Source organism: Dermacentor albipictus, chromosome 9 (assembly GCF_038994185.2).
Source record: "Dermacentor albipictus isolate Rhodes 1998 colony chromosome 9, USDA_Dalb.pri_finalv2, whole genome shotgun sequence".
In the NCBI taxonomy this organism is placed as follows: Eukaryota; Metazoa; Arthropoda; class Arachnida; order Ixodida; family Ixodidae; genus Dermacentor; species Dermacentor albipictus.
Genome location: NC_091829.1, coordinates 9,857,633 through 9,882,149, shown reverse-complemented (window position 1 = coordinate 9,882,149; position 24,517 = coordinate 9,857,633). Strand labels below are relative to the sequence as shown.

Sequence of the window (24,517 nt, the reverse complement as noted above, 5' to 3'; positions counted from 1 at the left end):
ATTCATTATGTTAATTACTCACTTCTGTTTATACAAATTGTTCTTGAGTGCTTTTGTCAAGGTACTTCTATGTGACATACTGCTTTTTGTTATTACCGTTGCTTCTTTTGCTGACAAATTTCACCGCACACTTTATAGATTTAACGTATTTGTCAATGTCAGAGGTTTTTTTTGTATGTGCTAACATGCTGCACCAAATTTATGCCTTTACTGTCCTTTCCTTTCACTATTAGTTTTATTTATTGCGTGTTTTGCTGACCTGTCGCTGCCGTGTGTTGTCAGCGGGTTGAGTTTTTCAAGTCGTCTCTTTATGGCTTTTTTTTTTCTCACCCTCCTCCATGTTTAATGGGAAATAAAGCTGCATTCATTCATTCACTTACTGCTTGTCACCCTTAATCTCCTTGCCGTCCTTGAACCATTGCACGGGGGCCTCCCACTCGTCCACTTCACATTCGAGTGTGACAGAGTCATCCTCAAAGATTTTGAAGCTTTTCAGGCCCTTCATGAACTGGAACTTTTGTTCTGTGAATAGAGGTAGAAACAAGAGCTCAAATACTATGCCTTGCTGCCTTCTGAGGAATCAAGGTGGTACTGCTATAACCGTGAGCTGTGGCAACCTGCAAAATGCAGCTTGGCTAATGGGCTGATCCCACAGGTGAATACGACAGCAACATTAAACATAGTGACTATGTCTGGTGGTGTGGATTTTGCACCCCAACATGATCAGACACAGTAGTAAAGGCAAAACTCGTAAATGATAGCGAAATTCTTGGTCGGATGACAAGTGTCAGAAGAGGACAAGGATCCGTTCAAAATCCAAGTGCAATAATATCGTGCCTCATGAGCTGTTTGCTGTGGACGTGAGGGAAAGTGTGCGAAGGTGAGCTTAGAAGGATGGTGGTTTAATGTGTGCTGTCCTCCAGCGTACACAATGTTGGAAATGACGTGGTCGAGCACACAGTAATCTGCTCAAGCACATACTAGGAGGGAGGATAGGAGGCAAAGGTGAGTGTGTGGCAAGGTGATCAAGTGTACGCTGGAGCCTCCTTCCTGGTCCTTTTAAGCTGGATGGGAGAGGAGGGCACACCACTCTTTGGTCTTGGCTTCGCACACCACTTTTGTCATTTTTTACAACACGTGATGCTGAGGTAGCTAGATACACATAGAAACCTTTGCCTTTGGCTCAGGTTTGTCCGAAAAGCCATCCATGGAAGTGAGAAATTTGCGTATGAAATAGCCATTATGCAGTTTTTCCAGTTCAAATTCATAGAAGCTTTTTTTTATTCAAATACATTGGACTCTGCCAGGACCAACAGAGCAGTTCGAATTATTCGTCAATTCGAATAAAGAGATTTTGAATTATCAGGATTTCACTCTATAGGTTCCTTGTGAACAAATTCAGGCTGTAAGTGCAGTGTAACTTGGAAAGAAAATCTTTCTGGGCCTTGCAAAAAAAAAAAATGATGTTTCAACAAAATCAGTCATCTTCCTGAAGCTACCTGTGCTGAAGAGACATTCCACTACTTGATAAAGAGAAACGTTGGGTGTCATACATAAGTGTATCACCTGTAATGGTGACCTTGCAAGTAGTCATCTCTTCTGAGCTGATCTTGCAGGTGTATAGACCAGTGTCATCCAAGGTGCAGTTTTGGACACGCAGTATCTTCTTGCCGAATTGGTCCTGCTCAATTATGTACTTGTCACTTGCCTGCAAATATGGTCACACACGAAATGGGCACTTTTCTCACTAATATTAAAATGAACTAACACTGAATAACATTGTGGAGAACCTGAAGTATGGAAGCTGATATGCCGAAGTCAAGCTACTATGAATCCTGACACCACAGAACATGGAAATGTAATTTCATCCTTGATTTTACCTGGACAGGGTTTCATTACACAGTGACTTGAACCCAGCGGGAACCTGCACTCAATCTTGGCATGCACACACTTTTTTTGATGTTCCCAACAAATCTATCACATTAATGGTTTGTAGAACACAATTTGTGCTTGCAGACTTTAGTTCACTAATGTGGACAGCTACCTGAACTTTCCATGTTAAAGTTGCGCCTGCAGTGGCGATTAGTACATGAGCACAGCTTGTCACAAATTTAAATGTAGCTGCCAACATGGTTTTCATCAGAGCATTTTAAATGGCCTGCCTATTAAATCCAGCATATATATTTCGTATAATATGTATTCTTTCTCGCATGTGACTATTTTGTGCAGAAAACAATATACTCCTTGAACTGAACTAAGAGAAATGTCAAGGAAAAATGGCAAAAGTTTAGCCACCTGTGGAAGAGAAAAGGTTAGGCAAAGCAGGTCAGATATCAATAATGATAAAATATGCACCTTTAGGTAAGTGTGAGTGACAAATGTGAGCTTTATTTTACCACATGCTAATTTTTTGGTGGAGCAGCCTTCCATGACTCTGATTAGTGGATTCACATAAAGGACCATTAATTCATAACTATATTACAAACAGTCAGAGCTTTGACACACCACTTAGAAGAGTGTAGACAACACATCAACCTCTTCTGTGCCATGCGATTATCCTGAATCCTGACCAAAAACATCCAATTCATTTACAGTGGAACCCCTCACGAAAAACAATTCAGACAATATTTTTGAGTGTTTACTTATACAAAAGCTTAACCAACTATTGGAATATTGAAGTTTAACAGCACTATATATGAAAATGAAAAGTATCAGTGATGAGGAAATGAAATTGAAAGAAAATGAAAGGATTGTTCACAAGCTGAAAATCAGCCCATTCTTAAACGAAATTAAAGGAAATCAAGCCGAGTTTGTCTATGGCGATTTTTACGAGACGTGGACCAATACAGCTTGTTCGTGGCATGGAAGGGGTTCATATTAACAGCTTTAATATATTCACAACAGCACTCTTTGCAAGAACTGTTGAGCGAGAACAAAAGGTATTATACTCACAGCTATCTTCTTGTCATCCTTGAGCCACTGCACGGGGGCCTTGTGGCTGTTGGTGGTACATTCAAGCACCAGTTCCTTGGTGGTATACTGCTGTGACTTTGAAGGCAGCTTCTTCACAAATTTGTACACAGGGTCCGGATCTGAGCAAGAGCCACAAGCACAAAAGGTCATTAGTATAATCATGAAGCGAAATGCTGAATGCTTGAATGTCAGATATCGTTCATACATGGACAATTCATACAATTATCTAATAGGTCGAATGTAAAATATATTGTAAATGTGATTAGATAACTGCACAGCAGTTGTAGACAGGCAAGGACTAAGTTCACCTGAAACTGCAAAACCGAGAAAAACATGATTGAATGTACAACCTCATGTAGAGATGTTTCAACATTTAAGATAGTGGAAGAACATTGGGTGGTAAGAAAATAAAGCATCGTCTATTGTGCTGCCTGTATTATAGTACAAAACTTGTAATTCATTCTCTGACAAATGGTAGCTTTCTCTTTCTGTTCAACTAAATTGCAGCAGTGTCTGCTATTCATACATGTCTCACCATATATTTGAGATTAATCGCTGGTGTTTGCATACATTCGGGACTGTCCAACACTATTCGTGACACATGGTGGGGCACGCCTGAATTTTTCACTGAAGGATAGGTGACAATGTTCAAGAAGCTTTGGATACAGCAGCCGTGTCTTGTGCTGAGCGAAAACATGATAACAGCGATAATCTCATGAAAACAAACGCAAGCAAACAGTAAAGGAGAGACATATGGCCGTACACACCATCCACTTCCAGCAGTGCCTGGCAGCTAGTGTCAAGGCAAGTGAGGGTGTATCGTCCTCCATCTTCCACTGTTGGGTTCCTGACCTCGAGGACGTGCAGGTCTCCCTGGCTCGTCATGTGGTACTTCTTGCCCATGAAGATTTCCTGGCGGTTGCGGAACCACTTGCCCTTCACACCACTCTTTGAAAACACAGCCTGGAAACGGGCTAGCTTGTCCCGGCCTTCTTTAACATGCACATTCTCCAGTGGCTGGAGGAATGCGTCTGGTTTCTGCGGGGGCCAAACAGTGCACAAGAGCCATACACTTTTGGTGAAGGCTAATGGACAAGAAATCTGATCACACGTAGCCAAGAAAAAGTTCAAAGTGACACCTACTCATTACCTATTTTCTGATTTTAAAAATTTTACCATGCTTTGCAAAGGAAGTGAGAAAACTGAAATTTAGTTACAATCTTTCATGGTTAGGGCAAATAACAATTGACTGGTCAATATCTTTCAGGCTACTACTGCAAGGTACAACTAATTAAAGCAGCAAATTGTGATCTGTGGACCATGTTTAATGCTTTTTTTTAATACTGCTCTAACAATGTTTTCCCATTAAAGTATCTGTTTAGGCACCAGTGTTTGATCTACATGCCTTCCTAATGTTTACCTTCAGTACGTCCATCATGAAAAATATGTTACCATCAAACGTGTCACCTTATTAACATGATACACTGTCTCTAAATCTGTTCAGCTATTTGGGTGGCATAGCAGTCGAGGTACATGGTAATCTGTTCTAATTTGGGAGTGAGTGAATGAAACAATTGCTGTGCAGCATCAGCAGTATGAATGTGTTTCATAAAAGCAATAGCATGCAACAAATACTCAAGCACAGACAAATTTGTCCAACCAACTACACACTACACATCATGCAACAAGTGCATGCAAAATTTCAAAAAGCAAGAAAAAAGAAATTAAAGGAAAAACATCTGACAGGCAGCTGACCAGGCACAATAAACTAACATCAACAGATTACAAACTAGATGCCACAACTTGACAACATTTTCCAGCTTTAGAGCAAGCGATAGCATAGCTCTCTTACTTATAGCATAGCTCTCACAGTTGGCTGTTCTAGAAAAAAACGTCGCATTAAACCCTCGTTTTCCATGCATGTTAGCCTCCCGTTTGCAATGATGTTTCATAGAATGCAATGTACCAGTGACTGCAAAGTATACATAACACAATGCCACCAACTAAAACTAAGTGCATATATTTAGAGGTTTAGGGTGCGCTATGTAAGTGCAGCCCACTTTTAAGAGGAACACATGAGCGCAGAGCACATGCGAGTTTTACCCCTGGCAAATACTATACAATTGTCGGGCTTTGCAGCAGATGATTCATGGTTGGTGGCACCGTCATTTTTATCGACAACTGAGCAGTGCATTCACAAAGCTTCAACCAGCACTTGGAGTGCCGGCAAAGTAAGAGCCGCACATCAGAGTATTCCCTTTAAGAATATACTGCATTGTATTTCTTTGTGTATTTACAACATTATAAGTCTCTGTTTCAGGCCATGGAGAAAAGTGAAGAGAAATTCAATTTATTTCATTCATTTTTAACTTCCATGTTCGAAAAACTTTTGTGGTTAGTTGAAGACTCAGAGAACAGAATGTAACCTGACTGGTAAGCCTGGTGTTATTGTGACCTGAGCATACTGTTTATTTGTAAACATTTCGATCTAGCTATAGGCAAATCCAGCAAACAAAATCATGCACTGTCTTTCCCCATGCATTGAGTACTATGCAACAAAGAGCCAACAAGGACACATATAACGCAACACAGAAGAACACTGCACAAAAACACAGTTAAGCCGCGAAAGGAGAATGATGCAGCAACAGAATTACTTGGAGTTTAGTCATCGAAAACAAATATCTGAAAAAGAAACTGGGCAAGAAGGAAGATGTGGAGAGATAATCACAAGCCAGAGTGAGACAACATCCTGCCAGCATCTTTGCAAGCGCTGCGAAAGGAAGAGTCCAAACACTAAGAAGACGCTACAAGGCAAGCATGTCATTCGAGTGGCCAACCTCGCTGCCTCGACGCACTCTCTGCAGCGTTGGCCAGTCGGGAATGATGTCCGCAAGCGACTGACGCCTGCTTTCCCAAGGAGGGTGCAGGTCCAACGTCTGAGATGACGTTGCAGAACAACGAAGGAGACAAAACACGTGAGAACACACACACGTGAGAACACGTATGAGGTGCACAAAGACAGGGTAAGACGAAAACACACGCACACACAGCACAATGGGACGTGACATGGATAACTGACAAAAAGATGAATGGCTCATATCTCAGCCTTTATAAGCTCAATTACAATGCTTGCTAAATCAAATAAGATCTGTACTACCATGGCTGCATGAAATTCAATAAAAAAAAATGTCTGCATCACTGACAGCACACATCCAAATATCCTGACTAACATCCTGACCTGATACAGTAGAGTCCATAATGACTGCACCTTCTTTATATAAATTAGGCAATATAGTGTAAAAAATCTCATGTAAAGTTTCAGCACCTAGCTCTATGAACAGTTCAGTGGTATGGAGCAAAAGGTACACTACCTTACTTAACATAAGACATAAGGCTACATTACCAAAATTTCAAGAGATAACTAGAAAAGAAACCTGGGCGAGTTGGTGAAAAACTTGATAATTTTGCAGCAGCTTTTCGTAATTATTTGATTTATGACTAAGTGTAACATACATGGCAGAACAAAAAGAATGACAGACACAACACAAGGACAGAACAAGTACTGTGGCGCCCCACATAGACATGTAAACAAGAAAACATACACAAACATGTACAGTAGTAGACAAGAGACAGAAACCATTGTCAGCCATTACTGCCAAGAAAAAGTAAGGAAGAAAACTGCTGACATTGAGTGCAATGCCAACATCTTAAGACTGACAATGTTTAATCCATAGATCCAGACATATTTTAAGCAACTTTGATGATGCTCAAACATAAACAAATTATAAAACAAGAAAAGAATGACACGTTCAGCAACAATTAGGCTTCAGTGTGAAAGAAGGAGTCAGCTTTAAAGCAGTCACTACTAGGTGTTGAAGGTTAAGAGAAATTAAGCTAGCAATATCACAAAGCATTATGAAATGAAGAATGGCATGAATGCAAAGTTTACGAAAGAAAAAGAAAGAAGGGGTGACAAAAAGTTGTTTCTAAATTGCAAGCATGAAGCGTGCAGTATATTGTTTCTAGGAGTCCACAAATGAAGTATTGGAGGATAACTCAACGTAACCAAGAAGAGACAGAAGACAGTAAGCACAAAGAGGATGAGAGAGGAAAGAGAGCATATAGAGGAAAGGTCTGAGATGGAAGCAAATAAAATTGAAATGATGTAGCGGAAGAGCAAGAGAGTTGACGAGAAGAAGCAATGTGCTAGAGGAAACGGTTCAAAGATGAGAAGCTGGGAAGTGTGCCTGCTAGATTGCAAGGCATATCCAACCTCTATCTTCTCCTTTGGAACCTTGTGAAGAACTGGCCAATCAGGGATAATCTCTGCCAGTGATCGTCGGCGAAGCGTAGAATGAGGAATCATCAGCTCGTCCTCCTGTGGAGGAGCAGGGGATCCCAGCAATGGTGTCAGTTACAGTGATATTCCCAAGGGTGACAATTATTAGGCATGTGTGGAGGTGAGGAATGTAATCTCAGCTGAACTAGGAAGGTCGTAACTCCAAGTTGGAAAGCCTAGTTTAAATGTGAGGCAGTGTGGAGAAAAATGGGGCAAGACCCTTCGACACAGCCTAAAGAATCCAGCCAGCAAAAATGTGGCAAACAAAATGGAAAAGCAGGAACCACAGCCTGAGCCGAAAAACAAGTCCCACGGCCACTGTAAAATTGGAAAATACCAGCAGCAATGTCAAGACAAGGAAACAAAAAAGGCAATGGACCATGCAATGATGGATGCAAGGAATGCATCATGTGACGTCACAAGTGATGTCACAAAAAAAAGATACAAAATCAACTTTGAGAGGCTCTGGACAGTTCTCAATATGCATGCAAAGGCTATATATATATATATATATATATATATATATATATATATATATATATATATATATATATATATATATATATATATATATATATATATATATATATATATATATATATATATATGCACACATGGATGTAAAAAACAAAGTGGTTATTTCACTGCAAAGTAAAAGAAAGTTCGTGCAGGAAAAACATCCAGAGTGGTATAAAAAGGTCTGCACACACATGCACAAAGAAAAGAGAAAAAGAAATGCCAAGATATGCGAAATTGGTACTTCCAAAAGTCAAAAACAAAACAAACAGAGGATGCCAGAAATGTTTCATAAGTGTCACAGAGACGCCCAAAACTTTTTTTATATCTGTGCTACAAGATGCAGCATCCATTTTATGTTGCAGGACAAATTATTGAATAAAAGAAAGGCTAATTGCTTGCATGACACAAAATCAGTACAATTACGATGCAATTTGGTGCAAGAAACAAGGCAGCATTTGACAGAAACAGAGAGTCTGCCACTGAGAAAAAAAGGAAGTCTTCGCTATAGAGGAAGTAAAAGAGGATCAGCATTCAAATGGCAGTACATATCATACTTGACATATATATTTTTTTCATTTTAGAATAGGAATGCAAAGGCACCATAACTAAACCTTTATATACATTGAAATTTATTACATCAGTGCAGTTTTAATACTAAGGTAGCATACTTAAGAGGCAAGTTCAATCACGTATCTATGCCGCACATTAGGTCTCAGATTCACTGTAGTTTCTACACCATGCTTTAAGCATGCTGATAACATGTGCGGGCAAAGTGCTAAACCGTTGAATGAAACACTCTACATGCAGAGCTACTGAGCAAGGTTATAGATGAAAATTCTGCATGAAAGACATTAAATGCTGAGAACACAGCAACTCTGCAACAGTACAGTACAACCAAAAAATCATGCAAGTGATGTTTTACCGGCTTGCGAGGGCCAATTTGCTCTTTCTCCTCTTCTCGTTGCTTGAGTTGCCAGTCTGGGTCACCTTTGCCCTGACCCCATTTGGCATATTGCCTGCGCATACACAAGCAGCAGCAAGCAAAAACTAAGAGCACTAGACAGTGCACAGTCTGCTTTAATATGACAAGAAACAGCTGTGTTGCTTCAGCAAGGTAAAACTGTGTTCCTCTGCAGCGAACTTAAGAATACATCGCAAGTCCATGTGTACAACAGGAAAACTACATACCAGACATTGACAAGCGAGCTTTGAAGTTACACATGAAGAGCACTATATTTGCATGTATATAATATGACCATGAACATGGTCAAAGGGATTACACTGAGTTCTCAAGAGTTGAAGAAATACTTTGGGTTGTATAGCGCAGAGGGAATGATCTCAAAAAGAAGGACAAGACGGCACACAAAGTGCAAACTATACGACCAGTACAACGCTAAGCAAAAACTACACAACCCGAAGATCATGAACCAACAAGCCCAAATTTCCACTATCTTGAAGAAATACATTGTTATGCGATGTTACCTGACACACTGGACAGCAACCACAAGTGAGCACTCAGAAGAACAGATTTTGTAAATGTGAGCGATTGTACAATGGTTGCATATAAACTGTTTGCTCAATCCATTCACCGACTCTGCTATTAACTCTATCACGAGGCTTGCAATGATTACAATTCAATGATAAAACTGAGACCCTCGCCACTCTTTGTTGCAAAATTGTTAAGCTAGCTTTTTCACTATACAGTTGCATAAAAGCAGTGCCACACAAGGAGCACACAGCACAGATGGTGAAAAACAATGCCTTCTTTCTTTATGCTCAATGTGAAATGGTGCTTCTACATCAATCACAAAAATATAGCTCACTAATCCTTATTCAAGCTACTGGTAGCATAGCCAATTTTTAAATTGGCAGCTATGTGGCAAAGTAGGAGTATTTATGAGGACTGTTGATATGGCTCCCATAATAATATCCCATACAATAAGCAAAATGTCAGCATGCACAGCTTCTAACTCTGCTTTGTTTGAAAACCAATTTTAGCCGACATGAGTTGGTCAGAAGTGCAATGTAGAGAGAAGTGCAGTTGCAAATAAGAAAAAGGCCAGTTTCAAATTGCCTATGGATGGGTTTCGTTCGTTTGTCAAATGTTTGGTGGTCGAGCCTCGTGCATTAGGAATGAAATCTCACGTTCAGTTTGCACGGCGGCGTCAGACACATAGGGTGAGGTGTATCTTTATGCTGGAAACCACACAAGAAAAATTACATTACTTATACGGGTGAAAATATGGTAATTAGAGGCTGTACACAGCATCCCTGTCATGCCAGACTGCATTGCACAATGCCTGCAAATTTGTCACAAGGATCAGAAAGACAGATATTGCTTCATTATATGCAGAGGAAGTCACAAAACTAATGTTGATCACTGCAGACACAATCTCAATGCATAATGTGTTTATTCCTAGAATTACTAACAGGAACCTGCTGAAGCAATAAAAGCACATTGGCCTGTACCAGAAAAAGTGTAATGATGTTGGCCAGCAGTTAGGTTACTGAAACACAGGAAAAAAGAAACAGTGCAAGAAAAAGAACGGCCTGAAATATGCAGACATAGCAGAGCATGGCCTATTATGAATTTTGTTTGAATCATCAGTGCAATCAGCAAATTTGTGATTTAAATGAAGCATAGACAAATGTGATGAGGCATGGAAAAGTTATAAAGGAAGATGCCCAAGAAAGAGGTTAAAGTGGATAAAGAGGATAAAGGAGGCATGTGACCCATTATTGGGTCATGATGCAAACAAATTGGGACATTGAAAAAAGCTTCTACAGTAAATGAGTTAATCAGAACATGACACTTCAACAAGTGCCACTGTTTCACGCTTTGCTGTAATGGAAAATGTTATAGAATGAAAAAATTCCCACCTGTGTTTGAGCATTGCACGGAAATCCATGCCACTTTCATCTGAAACAAGTAAGTGCAAATATTACATGGGAGCCAGTATAAGTAAATATTCGTCACGCATCATTTTTTATGGAGAATAGTGCAATGCACAATGGACAAGAAAAAAGCACAATACAATTGCAGACTGACAAGTGCAATTTAGTGAACTAGCACAAATATTTACTACATAATACACGCACAAGTTCATTACAACCACTTGCAAGATAAACATTCAAGTAATTAATCTCTAACTTGTGTAGCATCACAGACGACCTTGCAACACCCATGTCACTGAGCTTATGAATAAAGAATGCTTCAGCGATATCACAGACAGTCTTATCTTGGTGCCTCAACAACACCTTCATACCTGACAGCAATGGCCTGCATTCTTTACAGTGTAGGGATAAATTAGAAGAGAACTGCCTTTTCAGTGAAGCTCTGTGATCTCTTAAATGGTTATTTGAACATCCCCCCGCCTGGCCAACGTATCACTTCCCACAGGACAAAGGAATGTGATACACCTAACCCTTCCCACGTATGGTGAATTATAAACATCAAACATAGTCAAGATCTTTTTTTACACATTTGTGTGTCACGAAACATATATTCGTGTTTCTGTCAGTAAACCTTGGTTGTTAATCTGCACGTATGTCATGCTTCTTTCTTGTCCATTGCGTGTTGCGTTATTCTTCATTGGTGAAGAATAACGCAACAGGAACGTCATTTTACGTCATTCTTCATTGGTATGGAATACCAACTCGGCCAAGATTCCGTACTTATAATGTACATTTTCTGCTGTACTGGCATAAAGAATGCCTTAACTGAAGTATGCAATAAGGACAAGAATAAGTGCGCTCAAGCACGTCTCAGTGCCGAAAGGAAGGAGCCAATAGTATGTAAATTTTTGTATAAATTGCACAGTGTGTGCATTTTTGTGTGCACCACGCAAATTATCTGAGCTTATCTGCAAACTATCTAAGCTCTAGTAAACCATCTTTTAGATATTTACATTGAGTGTACACATCGAGCATTGCAGTAAATAGAAATTCCACTCACAAAAGCACGAAATAATGGAATTGTAATTAGTTTAGGAAACTTGCTTTAGCAGGAATTGTTGAATGGTTAGATTAGGAGAACATTTTGGTAAATAAATGTATACACTTGGTATGGGGAAATGTGATCAAAAGTGTGAATGAAGGAAAGAGTGATGTAGGCAATTATTTAATTAATTATTATTTTATTTATTTATTTATTTATTTATTTATTTTGTCACTACAAAGCAAGACATGGTATATGAAAAATGTGATAGTGAAAGGCTCTGGAGTAATTTGGCCCGCCAGTTTCTTTAACGTGCAACTAAATCAGTATGCAAGCATTATTGCTTGTGTACTGATTTATTCAACTGTGAACTGTGTACTTATTATTGTGTACCGCTTACTAAAATATAGCCTCAGCAGCTGGGAATCGAACCCCCAACGTTGTGATCAGCAGCAAAATAGCATAAGCCACTCCTGCAGGTATGTTTGAAGTGTCCTAGCCACCTTGTGCCCCCATGATCCCTTCATGAAATGCTTTTGGTAGGATGAAGTGATATACTCTCATTTGTAAGTTTGCAAAGTGTTTCGCTCAGAGTAAAAGAACCCCTGCAAGAAATTTTTTTTGCCATGAGCTTGAGGATACGTTATGCAGGTTTCGAGTAGTAATAAGTCAAATCATAGGGAACTTGTTGCTGGGGTTACCACAGCAGACAATGGCACAGGTTGATGGTGTTTAATTGTTGTCATGAGGAATTAGTTGTATGCAACGGGCTCAGGTGTCATGTGTTATAGCCAAATGCATTTGGCTGCTTGGCTGATGTGTGTCGCTCAACCCACTTGCCTTGCAATGGATTGCCAGCAGCAGGAATCAGGATACTGCTTTTGCGTCTTGCTGATTTCTGTGTCAGTGTGGCACCGAACTTCTGCTTAACATCAGCAATGTTTGTGAGTGGCTGTATCTTTGGAATTGTCTTTTGTATAGCCTTTTGTGCCGCTGTGTTGTGAAGATGAAGTGGCAAAGGTTATTTCAAAGTATTATAAAGTCAAACATATCCTGAAAGCAGTGCAAAAATTTTTTTAAAGTAGGCTTCTATATGCAATCAGCACTCATTGTGGCAAAATTGTGAGTTAAATGGTTGTTACTTTGCATTTGCAAAGTGCCTTCTGATTGCTTTGTTATTCACTTTGAGAAAGTCTGAAATTAAGAGCCAACCAGTCAGCAGCCTAGAGGAGGCCACCTACCTACATATTCACGAAAGAAGCTTACTGAACTTTCACAAGGAGTACTGCGCTGGGTCCCTCTAATTGCCACTTTAGGGCAAATATATAAAAAGTCATATGTCACATAATTTCCATGTCTAATGATGCATATAACTTTCAATCAAATGGGTTTTATATGGAATCTCACACGATCATGTGGAACCATATGGCAGTAAGAACCATATGGGTTTTATATAGGGCTGCATATGATCATATAAGATGAAAAATTATGGGGCATATGCTTTTTTTAGGATACTATGCTTATTTGTTTGACCACATTAGTGCTCCATAAACGATAAAATAAATGCAATTAACAACAATATTTAGCAGGTGGATGTATAATGAGCAATATCTGTTGATGTAAGGAACACAGGAAAATATATTGCAGCTGGTCAAGCAAATCAAAGCCTTCACACTACATATTATGACATGTGAGGCAGTACTTACTTGTTCTAACTGGTCATAATCTAGCTGGTATGTTAATTATAACTATTCAGATGCCAGTTAATTCTAGCTGCTATTTCTAGCACATTCATCATAGCCTCATTATCATTAAAAACTTAAATCAGCATATGATAGCAATACAGTAATAGAAAATTTCAAATGTTGTTTTTCTTGCATTTTCAAATGTGAAAATCATACCTAAAACCAGAAAAATATTTAAGGTGCACGTAGAAAATTAAATGTTACACAAAGTGTGCCTAAGAAACACTTACTAATTTCAGATATTTGCATCAAATAATTGATTAGAGAAAGGACATCAAAAGAATATTAGAAACATCTGCATGACACTCTGCTGGTCTAGAACCTAGACATTCCCCTTTCCCTGCATTTTTCTTACACATATCGTGCACTAGCTTTCAGAGTATTAGACTAACCAGAAGTGTTACAAAATGAGGGCAGTATAGCTAAAATGTGTTTAGGTTTGTTGGCGCTTGGCGGTTCAGTTGCAGATATAATGTCTACGGGGTAGCAACATGTGTAAAGAGTGCAGAGTATGTCATGTAAATGTATGTGCACACATACACAAGATATTTCATACAATGAAATGCAGTTAGGCACATATAAGATTGTTGGGTTATACGAAAAGCATAAATAAACAACTTGCCATTTCAACACACAACACAATTCAATATAGCCAGGAACACTGAAATAGCATAAGATTTCCCTTCCAAGTTTGATGTCAAGCTTTGTTAATATTCACATAAATTTCCCGTTAGAGATTAGCTGTCATAGCACTTCATTGCGTTGGCTTAGAAACAAAGACCTTATTAAGTGTTCCCTGCCACATTGGTTCATGTGGTAGCTTACTGAAGGCATGTTTAGCAAAAAATGTAGAAAAAAAAAATCTTTTCTTTCTGCCTACTGTAAAGTACACCAAAGTTGATTGACTTCTGTTCAGAGGCATGTCAATACATATAGATTGCCCTGCTGCTACAGCTATGGCATACGAATTGGCATGTTTGGTAATGTAGCTCGAACTGCCAAAATGACACACTTAATGTTTAGAAAATCATCCATTTACCTATTCAGAGTACTAAAATCTGGATAAGGAGAACATCCCGTGTTTCGCAACAATTCACTGAAGGATTTGCAAAACGTTACTGACTTCTCAACTCCTATAATGCAGCTGGAACCAATGTTCAAAACCTAACACAAGCTCAGTTCAGATTTTGTATGATTCCTTATCTATATTTTATTAGGTGGTTTATTGTGGTATACTATTTTCATATGTTTTAACCTTGTTTATGCTATGTGTCAAGCATATGTTTTGTGTGGTATAATATGTATTGATTTGTATGCACAACTAAGTGTTGTGTTTAACCCGAGTGTCAAAAGCACTTCAGCCTGCTCTTGTACAGCCTTTGCCCCAGCTTTTCAATTTACATTGAAAGCAAAGAAACAAAAGAAAAAGGAAACGAACTTCAGTAGCAATTTAATGGTAATGCGAGAGAAATGCATTAATATTACATTGCATCACTTTGAGGTCCTGCATACACAATTTAAACTGCGTTCACTACATAAAAAAGTGTTGTTTAGAAGCTCACTGGACACACATCCTGCCTCTTTAAGGAGCGAACAGCTATATATATATTTTATATAGTGCGATCCCGCTCTTCCCACACAAACTTATTTTTACTTTGCCACTCCTAATGGTCATGCATCAAAAAAAGAAAGACAACTCAGATACTCACCACTCACAAACAGACTCATGGTGACAGAGTCCTCGCCATGTTTGTTGTAGGCAACTATCTTATATTTGCCCTCATCAATACTCTTGGCCTTGCGGATGCAGAAGCACACAGTGTTCGTCTCGCCATCCGTGATCACCTTGTAGCGGCCCCCCTCATACACCTCGCCCACACCCTTGTAGAAGCGAAATTGAGGCACAGGGTTGCCCTCCACCTGAACCGACAGGTAGGCAGTACCACCTGCGAAGATGGTGCAACACACATGAGGTAAACATAAGGTAAATATGTAAGCAGCGATTGGTTTCAAATAGTATCAATGCAGTGAATGACGAAGTCAAAAGTGGCAGGCGGTGGTATAAACGATTCAGAACCCTTATGGGCTCCTTGTTCATAAGTAGACCAGTCAAAAGTCAGTCATCAATTTCGACACACAAATTATGGTGGTGATCATGAGTCTACTCCTGGCATTTTGCCATTTACCTTGAAGATAGTTCAAGGTGTGGTCTAAATATGTAGCAAGTGATTGCTGTTAGTGCCTGCCACTGATAGTTATTGGGACGTTCTCTCTTTTTCTCCCATTTTTCTTGTGTGGAAATGTTTAGCGTCAATACATTTTCTGTGCTTGCAATTTAACCATAGGAATTTTTACATGCACCTGCTGTGGCCAATCAGACAGGATGGCATAGACTGCTGCTGTGCTACATTAAATATATCAGTGCTTCCATGCTGTGTGCCATCGCGGTGGCATTTCAAAATGCAAAAGCAAGACAGAATACCACACCAATGGGATAATACTTCCATGCTCAAGAAAATGGGACACATTCCACTTGAATGAGGACATTGTACCACTTTACACTGAGCCACATGAGAAACATAGGAAATGATTTTATTAATTACATTCCTTTTCAACTATAATTTTCAACTTTTAATTTTTCTTGATGCAAACAATGCTTCCCGTTTAATTCAGGTCATACTGAATGAAAATTAAAGGCACTGCAAATCTAGAGAAGGCAAAAGATGGAAGATGTAAATGTAACCCATCTCTGTGCCTTAATCTACTCATACAATACGTGGAAGGCAGGTTATGAAGAAAGTGTATGCTTGAGCAGAAGCCACATTGTCACCTTCCACAGCTGTGACATTCTCCTGGTAGTCCACAATGTTGGGCGGTCCTTCTTCAGTTTCAGGAATAGGTCGCAGAGGCGTGGATGGCTTTTCAACCTTTTCTTGCAGCTCTGAGACACTGAGAGGAACAGTAAAGTCAGGATATGATAAACATCATAAGCTAGTATGGACAGCAGGAGTTAACAGATTCTAACCTGGCCCGTCGCATGTCAATACTGGAACGGCGCCGCTGCCTGACTTCAACCATTTCACCAGGCCGAAGTTTCTTCATTTTTCCAGCCTCGTCGACAACCATTCCTTTCTGTCAATGGTGAGTTAACACACTGTTAGCCATCGTGAGGCCACTTTAAATTGCTTTGTCTCTGCTTCTTCATCTTTCTTTTTTTGCAAATATAATTATATGTTATCTACATCAGCATTCAACTTATCTCTCCCTGACATGCTTATCAACTTTAACAAGCTCTCTCTAGCACGTTAATTAACTTCAAAAAATTATCACATGTGATCAGAGGCAAGATTGTAGCTGACAGGAACAAGTGTACAGAACAGACTGACTTATATTCAGTATAAAACATGGCATGCCTCATAATCAGATTGTGACTTTGGCATCTAGAACCCTGAAATTTAATTAAATTTTAATTCAAAGTATAACACATGCAGCATTTACACAAACTGCTAGTCATTACCAAGCTGTAAAATCTACACATAATATACTCAATAATAATAATAATAATAATAATAATAATAATAATAATAATAATAATAATAATAATAATAATAATAATTACTTCTCATTATTCTACGTCGATGAAGGCGGCAAGAACAAACAGTGATGATCAACTGGACTAGGTTCCTGCCTCCCATTGTATGTTATCAAAATTTCAGTTCAGAAGTAAAGTTGATTTACCCTCACAAGGTAAAGTTATATCTTATCTTTCAGAGTACCTGAAGCAACTAAGAGAACACAAGGGAGGAAACAAGTCACCTGTGCACACAAAGAAATGGAGACATGAAATAGTTTAAAAGAAAAGCTTTCAAAGCCAGAGCAGCAGCAAAGAACGCTGGAACAAAAAGGCTGCAACATGCATTCGGCAGCCTTAGGGGTGCATGCAGTGAGTGGGCAAGCATTGTGCCACAGGAACACAGAGATTCCAGGCATTGAACAACAGCATACAGTAGAGAGATAAATGCAAAGCACACTGGTGTCCTGAGAACACCACAGCACAGAATGCAGATGACACATGGATTTGTAAGGCAAGGGATAATCCTTGAAGCCAGAAGTGCTCAGGTACGACCTGAACTTCATAGGATCTTGAGCTGCCAGGTGATGCATGGGACATACAGTTGACAAAGGAGTGTTGAATCAGAGAAAAAGATGACAGAAATATTAGAAAATGAACAGGAAAAAAAAGGAGTACAGCAACAGCAGTGAGAACATGTGACAGAGGTGCTGCAACAAGTAGAAAGGTATGAGAACAGCAACACAGTACAGAAAGTGGAACAGTACATGAGTGCAATAATGAACAAGTGTAGCACATTAAAAGAAATGTTTTATTTTATTTCCACATGACTACGTCAGTGTCATCTGATGAAGCTGTATGTGAAAACAGTAAATGTGTAAGTGCAAGGTGTAAGGAGTGAAACAAAAGCACCTCTTTTTAGAACTAACTGATCTAACAGCAAAGGATTAGGTTTAATACAGCAGAGGACATCACATATAGCCATTTTGCCATACATAAACAGAGTGTATTAGTGTAGTAATACACAATGTTGGCCAAGTTGATCCAGTATCTTGTAGTCTGAACACATGGCACAGTGTTAGCTGTGACAGTATTAAGTGTTGTGCAAATCACTGCTAGGTAGCTACAGTAGGCCTGCGATGATTCAAACTCAAACTATTTGTCTGTAAATACTGGCTATTTCACTATACATTAGTGATGCATTCGAAAATGGGCTAATTCAAGATACATTTTCACTTTCTGTGAAACTCTCCACTTTTTCACAGGGTTCTCCTGCTTGGAGAAAACAGCTTTGGCCCCCATGAGTAGTAAAGTGAAAATAATTGGCGATTGGTGAATAAATTACCAGTAACTTACTTATACAGTCAAGCATGAAGAGTGCTCAGAAGTATGGCTAGCTGTAGGCTGATAAGAACTAAGCTTGAATTGAAATTTATTTACTAATGCTTAGTGTTCATGCCTTGTTACACACAATGGAAGTTAAAAGGTTGGTGTTGTATGCACAGATACAAGATAATAATGTGCTGCTCTTTTCTGGCGTAATAAAAGAGTACATAGTGGATAATTCAAATAGACACCTGTGGCCCAAAATAGTTTGAATAAATGCTAGCCTACTGTACATAGGTGACAAGTCAAAATGACAGTTACTGACCCTCCCCATTTGGCCTGGTCAGTTGTATTTCACACATAGATATGGATCATAACAGAACTGTCAGAAATAAAAATTCATGCTTCAAAGCAAGGCAGCTGGATTGCTCATGAGCTAGTGCACGTAAAAATTGCTTTATAAACTGCACTTCTTAAGATAAATGAAGCTGACAACTGAAGCAAAGCAGAAGCTGTGCCGCAGGTTACATTGTGAAAGCTGCACAAAGCCCACAAAGCTTTGAAGATTATGACAGCGGCTGCCAACTGGAAAGCTGCAAGTGCTGGCGTAATTTAAAACAAAGCCTCGCCCAGCATGTGCAATGAAGACTGGCAAGAATAGCCATCAAAAAACCAAATCGGTGTCATGATGTCTTCAAGTAGCCCATGGCAGGCTCCCACAAAAAAGTGTTACAAAATGTGAAAAAACAAGGTGTTGAAGAAATGCCAAAATCGTGGCCAAGATACAAAGTGCAGTGCAAACAAAATGCTAAGCAGGTGTGGCACTCACATCATCCACACCACAAACGGCGCTTGCCGAAACTTGAGATGAGGAGAACCATTAGCATCCATAAGCTGTGACACACAACAGCTGTGCTTTTTGTGTGCTCCGTTGCAGGGGGGGAAGCTTAAGCAGCGGAGAGCAGCCGCAATGAGACATTTGCCCAGCTGGGTACATAGTGGTCTAAGGAAGCCACAAGCAAGTCTGTGACAAAGTGTCCAGAATATGAAGCCAGACATCAGGAAGCAAGAGCAGTTGAAAGCCATTCAAAGACACCAAATTTGGTTGTCAATTTGCAGGAAGGTAACCACAGCTTCATGCAAGCTCATGACTGATAAGGTGACAGCTTAACAAGTTGTTTTTGCTTATGAGCAGCATGGTAAGAAAAAAAATGTTGTCTTTTAACTGGCACACATGCCTCCCCAGCTGAAACTGATGCCGCAGGGTGGTTTTATCAACTCAGTGGTATATAAGACAGCCACAGCGAGTGTCTAGCTGATAGTATTGAAGCCTATGCTCCTGCACTTATATGCAGAAGCAGACTCCACGCGACCGTGTAAAAAATAAGCTGCAAAGCAAGGCTCAGTATTTTGAAAGTACTTACTCTGGATGACACAAATATCTAGTTTGTCACCTTACCAGCAAGCAACAGAAACACATGCGACAACTTCTTCTGGGGTATGGCTGTTCGGGGTATGACAGGAGAGAAGGAGCAACCACAGCAGTAGAAGCAGCTCTGACTAGACTGCCAACAACGACCAGGCCAAAAAATAGGACAACACTGAGAGAGGACACTACAAGGTTAAAGCCAGGCACCGTGTCCAGCTTCAAACCAACCTCGTCGGCTGTGATGATGACAGAGCCCCGGCGTGAACTGGCAGGTGAGCCACCAGGAGAAACGGGCTCAAGCATGCCACCAGGACCAACAGCCAGTGAATCTTTCCGATTCGGTTCTGGCGTGGGTTCTTTGACGATGGGCACCACTCGCTTTGTAGGTGCTTCTACCGGTTCCTGGACTGCAATCTCTGGAACAGACTCCTTTTCCCTTGGCTTTGGCGCTTCAGCAGGGCGATCTGGCACACCATTTGCGACTGGACTCGGCTGACAAATATATGAGAGTCTGTTTTGAGGCATTGCTCCATGACTGAGAGTGACATTACACAGTTTCACAGACAGCGTGCCTACAGTGAAGTGAGAGATGAGGATCCGGTGAGATGCTATACATCGGTGTTTTGAAATCCTGAAAAAACAGCCTACTGCACTGATGTACAGACCTAGAAGAGAAAAGAGGGTTAGACATATCGCGCAGCATGCAAGCAGGCGGCTTCAATGTAAAGGCATTGGCAAGCTTGATGCCAAGTTCGCCAAGACTGCAATTCGGCTTGCCAAAAACTGCATCTTGATGCAGGATTCAGCCAGGCACAGCATCGGAGTTCGTAAAGCAGTTAGAGCTGGGAAAAGAACAAAAGATAGCAGCTGGGGCGAGAATGAACTAGGAAAGACGACAGTAGAAGCTCAGCATTGCTGATGTGTTACTGGTTGCTTTCACGTGGCAACACTTCAGAACGCTCTTTCTATTGAAATATGAGCTTCTCACTGAGGCCTGGCCACGTGCATTCAACAGCAGCAGCAGCATTGCAGCAGCTTGAAGGGCAAGCCCAATTCACGCTGACCTTGACAGCGTACCTCTAGCATCTTTTCAGCATCTTCTACAGTCATGACGACTCCCTGGATTGTGACAGTTGCAGTTTGTGGCAGACCTACAAGCTCTGCTGGAATGTGGCCTGGCTCAGCTGCAACGCATATAGAGCTCCGTCGTCCCCTCGGTGATGGCGGCGGTTCTGGTGTCTTTTCGGGAGAGCCAGCACGTTTAACTGGCCGCATTTTTGGTTTGGGTTTTGGAGCCTCCTCCTTGGACTCTTCTTCATCTTTGTCTTTCTTCACACTCCTTTTCTTTTTGGGTTTTTTAGATGCTTCAGTGTCATCTACCGTGATCACTGGCACTGATGACTTTCGAGCTGGGGGAGATTGTAGATCTTCCAAGGGCACAGGTTCATACCGGTTCTCTTTGAACTGGAACACCAGAGGTTCACCAAAATCCTGTTCGACATCTTCGTCTTCTGGAGGGCCTTGAAGATGGAAACCCATCACTGTCCTCGGGGATGTCTTTGATCGTGGTGACTGAGAAGGTGATGAGGTCACAGACTCCGTGTCAGAAGGCACTTCAGGTGCCAGGTTAAGAGGTGGTGGAATGCTGTCCCTCTTCTTAGGAGTGGCTGGTGGAGGTGTAGGAGGAATGATCTGCTCTGGTGCAGGCATGGTAGGTGACTTGGGAGTTTCATCTCTTCGGGGAGCCAGGGGTTCCATCTTGTCACTAGGACGTCTTTTGCCGATGGATGGCCGGCGCTCTTCCACAGGTGATGGCTCGCGAATGATTTCATCCTTTGCCAGTGCTGTGACCTCGCCATTTCGCTGGCGGTCGAGACTCGTTCTGCGCTCTGGAAGTGTCTTTTTGTCGGCTTCAAGCTTCGATGGCTGCAAAGTAATGCATCTCTCATCCAGTGCACAATGAGAAACCGAGGACTCAGTGGAAGTGCCGCTGTTGCGCAGGTGCCTAGGTTGCTCAGAGACAAAGAAAATGTTAGTGGAGGAGGACACAGCGAACAATGCAACAAAAATAAAGACAAAGAGAACGCCCCCGACTAAATGGAAGCTCTTGAATTATTCTGTTATGGTAGTTCTTTTAGGACAAACATTCAGAGATGCCAAAATCTTGTGCAGTTACACTTAACAAGGTCATGTGAACTTACAGCATACTTCACAAAAGCAAATCTAATCTAACAAACTCACCAACTAGCACACTAAGAAAAAATGAGAGCATACCAGTTTTTACATGGCTACAACACCTAGAATGAATTGACAAGAGACTGAGTGAAAAATCAAGACAAATCTCTATGCACACACACTGTGACACACGCACGCACATACACTCAAGGTCATCTACAGAATGGCTATGTTTCTACAGGCAGCACTCTAGAATATAGCGGTACAGCAGCACCACAAAAATGCGCAGTATATCCTGATGTTAACGCTATCGTAGCAAAAAACTACAATGCACTTACAGCTAAGAACTACATATGATGTTATTAGAGCATAGCTTTAGCAAAAAACTACAATGTGTTTACAGCTAATAACTACAAATGATGTTATTAGAGCATAGCTTTAACAAATGTTTTCACTTCTCTGACATTAGTAGTTAATTTGCCGATCCGAAATTGTGTAGCTAATGAAGGTTGAGGAGTCACATACTTTGGACGTGTATCGCAAAGAAAGGATGCCAAACATTACAGACCAGCACAAGCACTTAAGTATTCACGGTTTGTTTCATGGGTAGGCTTTGCTTTTTTTATGCTATTCATAAAAAGTAAAACTGTGCGCTCTACCAGAGAAATAGCATGATGCACCAGAATCACCTGACGTATCAGTGCTATTAAGTTCCTATTGTTGTCAAATGGTGGCCTGCTGGCCTAAAAGGCTAAGAAAAAGCAACACTAAGGTCCACAATGCTCTTACCTTCCGCAGACACACACTACTTTTTGTAGCTAGATGACACAGAAAAAAAAAATAACACAAATGGTGCAATAATTCCTTCAATTCCCAATGCAGGAGCGAATTCCTGACTTTACCTCGCTTTCATGTCTTTCAAAAGAGGTTGTTCGAAAATCTAATCTTGTGACAAACCACAGAATTAGGCATATATGAACTAGTGAAAGAAGTGATGTAAGGTATTCCAAACCCCTTTTTTGTCCTGGTTAGTGAAACATGTTCAATTCATGTCCACAGTTGTTTGCATCACCTACCCTTTTGCTGCTGCAGCAAGCTCTATGTCCCTTCTGCCAATCCTACTCTGTCATCACTGCCCTGAACATTAACATATAACATCTGTTCTTGCTGCTTTACCATCAACATTCCACTGTGCTCCAGTACCACTTTCTACAACTCTCATGATGCACACTGTCATATGAATAACCTTCAATTACATGCAGCATGCAGAGGTATACAGCACTACTATCAAAGAAATCAAGCTGTACCTTCTCAATCGAGGGCTTCCTCTCAATGGTCTCTGGCTTCAGCTCATCTGGCTTCTTCTCCTCGGCTTTTTTCTCTGCAGCCTTCTTTTCAGCGGGCTTCTTAGCTTCAACCTTTTTCTCCTCAACTTTCTTGACCTCGGCTTTCTCCTCAACTTTGACTTTTTCCTCTTTCTTCTTCTCCTCAACCTTCTTCTCTTCAACCTTCTTTGGCTCAGGCTTCTTTTCTTCTGGCTTCTTTTCTTCGGGTTTTTTCTCTTCTGGTTTCTTTTTCGGAGCATCTGAAACAGTACCATATGACAGCAAGAGTTAAAGGTGCGCAAATCCCTTTACAGTATAGCAACTATTACTGGAAACATTAACTAGGTCAGTACTGCCTAATTACTACAGAATTCCGGTTCGTGTGCTCACAACTGTTATCATATTACAATCATACTGAGAAGCAAGAAGGAGCCACAACGTCATTACCACTGTATTGTGAGGCTGCCCCCAATGAAAACTGTACATTATGCTACACACTGTACAATGTGCAACTGTGTTTTAGTCATTTGCAGATGTAAGTTTTCTGGCAGCACTATGACCTCAATACAGGTGTTCTTGACTGTTGCTTGCCAAGAATAGTCATGCAACAAATAAACATTTTAAAAATATCTTATTTGAAACAACCAAAATGTTCTAGGTGCAATACAGTCACCAGCATTGCAATCCTTGACTGTACCTCAGAACAAATGTAAATCGTGAACACTTTATATTTATTTAATTATTCATTTGCAATAATTTCAACGGAGAAGCAGGTTGCCTTAGTAAAGGTGAAGAAATATATAGCAGGAGTTTAACATAAAATAATACATATGTTGTGACAGAATCATACCATGTATCATGTTCATAATCTTTGTCACTGCAACATGACAATATGACAGAATCATACATACTATCCTGAAATACTGTGCTAGACTAAACAAGCCGATACTCAAGAAAGCATACTACAATTTTTTCTGATAGGCACCATCAGACAGGATCATGAAAATAATTATGCCAATTTATATGTGCATTAGGTTGCTTCAGTGAAAGCTAAAGTATCAGGAAATTGCTGAACATGTGATCCCATTACGTAAGGGTGGTCAGTAATGGTCATTTCTCATTAAAATAATTACAAAGTGTGGACAGTGATTCAGATTATGGATAATGATCAAGATAAA

At 40.3% G+C, this 24,517-nt stretch overlaps 1 protein-coding gene across 5 annotated transcripts in view; it reads right to left on the bottom strand.

Moving 5' to 3' along the window:
* The window catches only part of bt (projectin protein bent), a 250,126-nt gene that overhangs the window by 127,202 nt on the left and 98,407 nt on the right, over positions 1-24,517 (bottom strand). For 4 of the 5 annotated variants that reach the window (XM_070525700.1, XM_070525701.1, XM_070525702.1 and 1 more), the window contains 11 exons: positions 23,322-23,599; positions 20,917-21,765; positions 16,539-16,645; positions 16,344-16,462; positions 15,223-15,459; positions 10,712-10,751; positions 8,754-8,847; positions 3,741-4,011; positions 2,953-3,092; positions 1,567-1,708; positions 381-522 (listed from right to left, as the gene is read on the bottom strand). In XM_070525700.1, the coding sequence (XP_070381801.1) occupies positions 381-522; positions 1,567-1,708; positions 2,953-3,092; positions 3,741-4,011; positions 8,754-8,847; positions 10,712-10,751; positions 15,223-15,459; positions 16,344-16,462; positions 16,539-16,645; positions 20,917-21,765; positions 23,322-23,599 (2,419 nt within the window). Of the gene's footprint in view, positions 1-380; positions 523-1,566; positions 1,709-2,952; positions 3,093-3,740; positions 4,012-8,753; positions 8,848-10,711; positions 10,752-15,222; positions 15,460-16,343; positions 16,463-16,538; positions 16,646-20,067; positions 20,332-20,916; positions 21,766-23,321; positions 23,600-24,517 lie in introns of all 5 variants that reach the window. The other variant, XM_070525704.1, reaches the window with a different exon arrangement.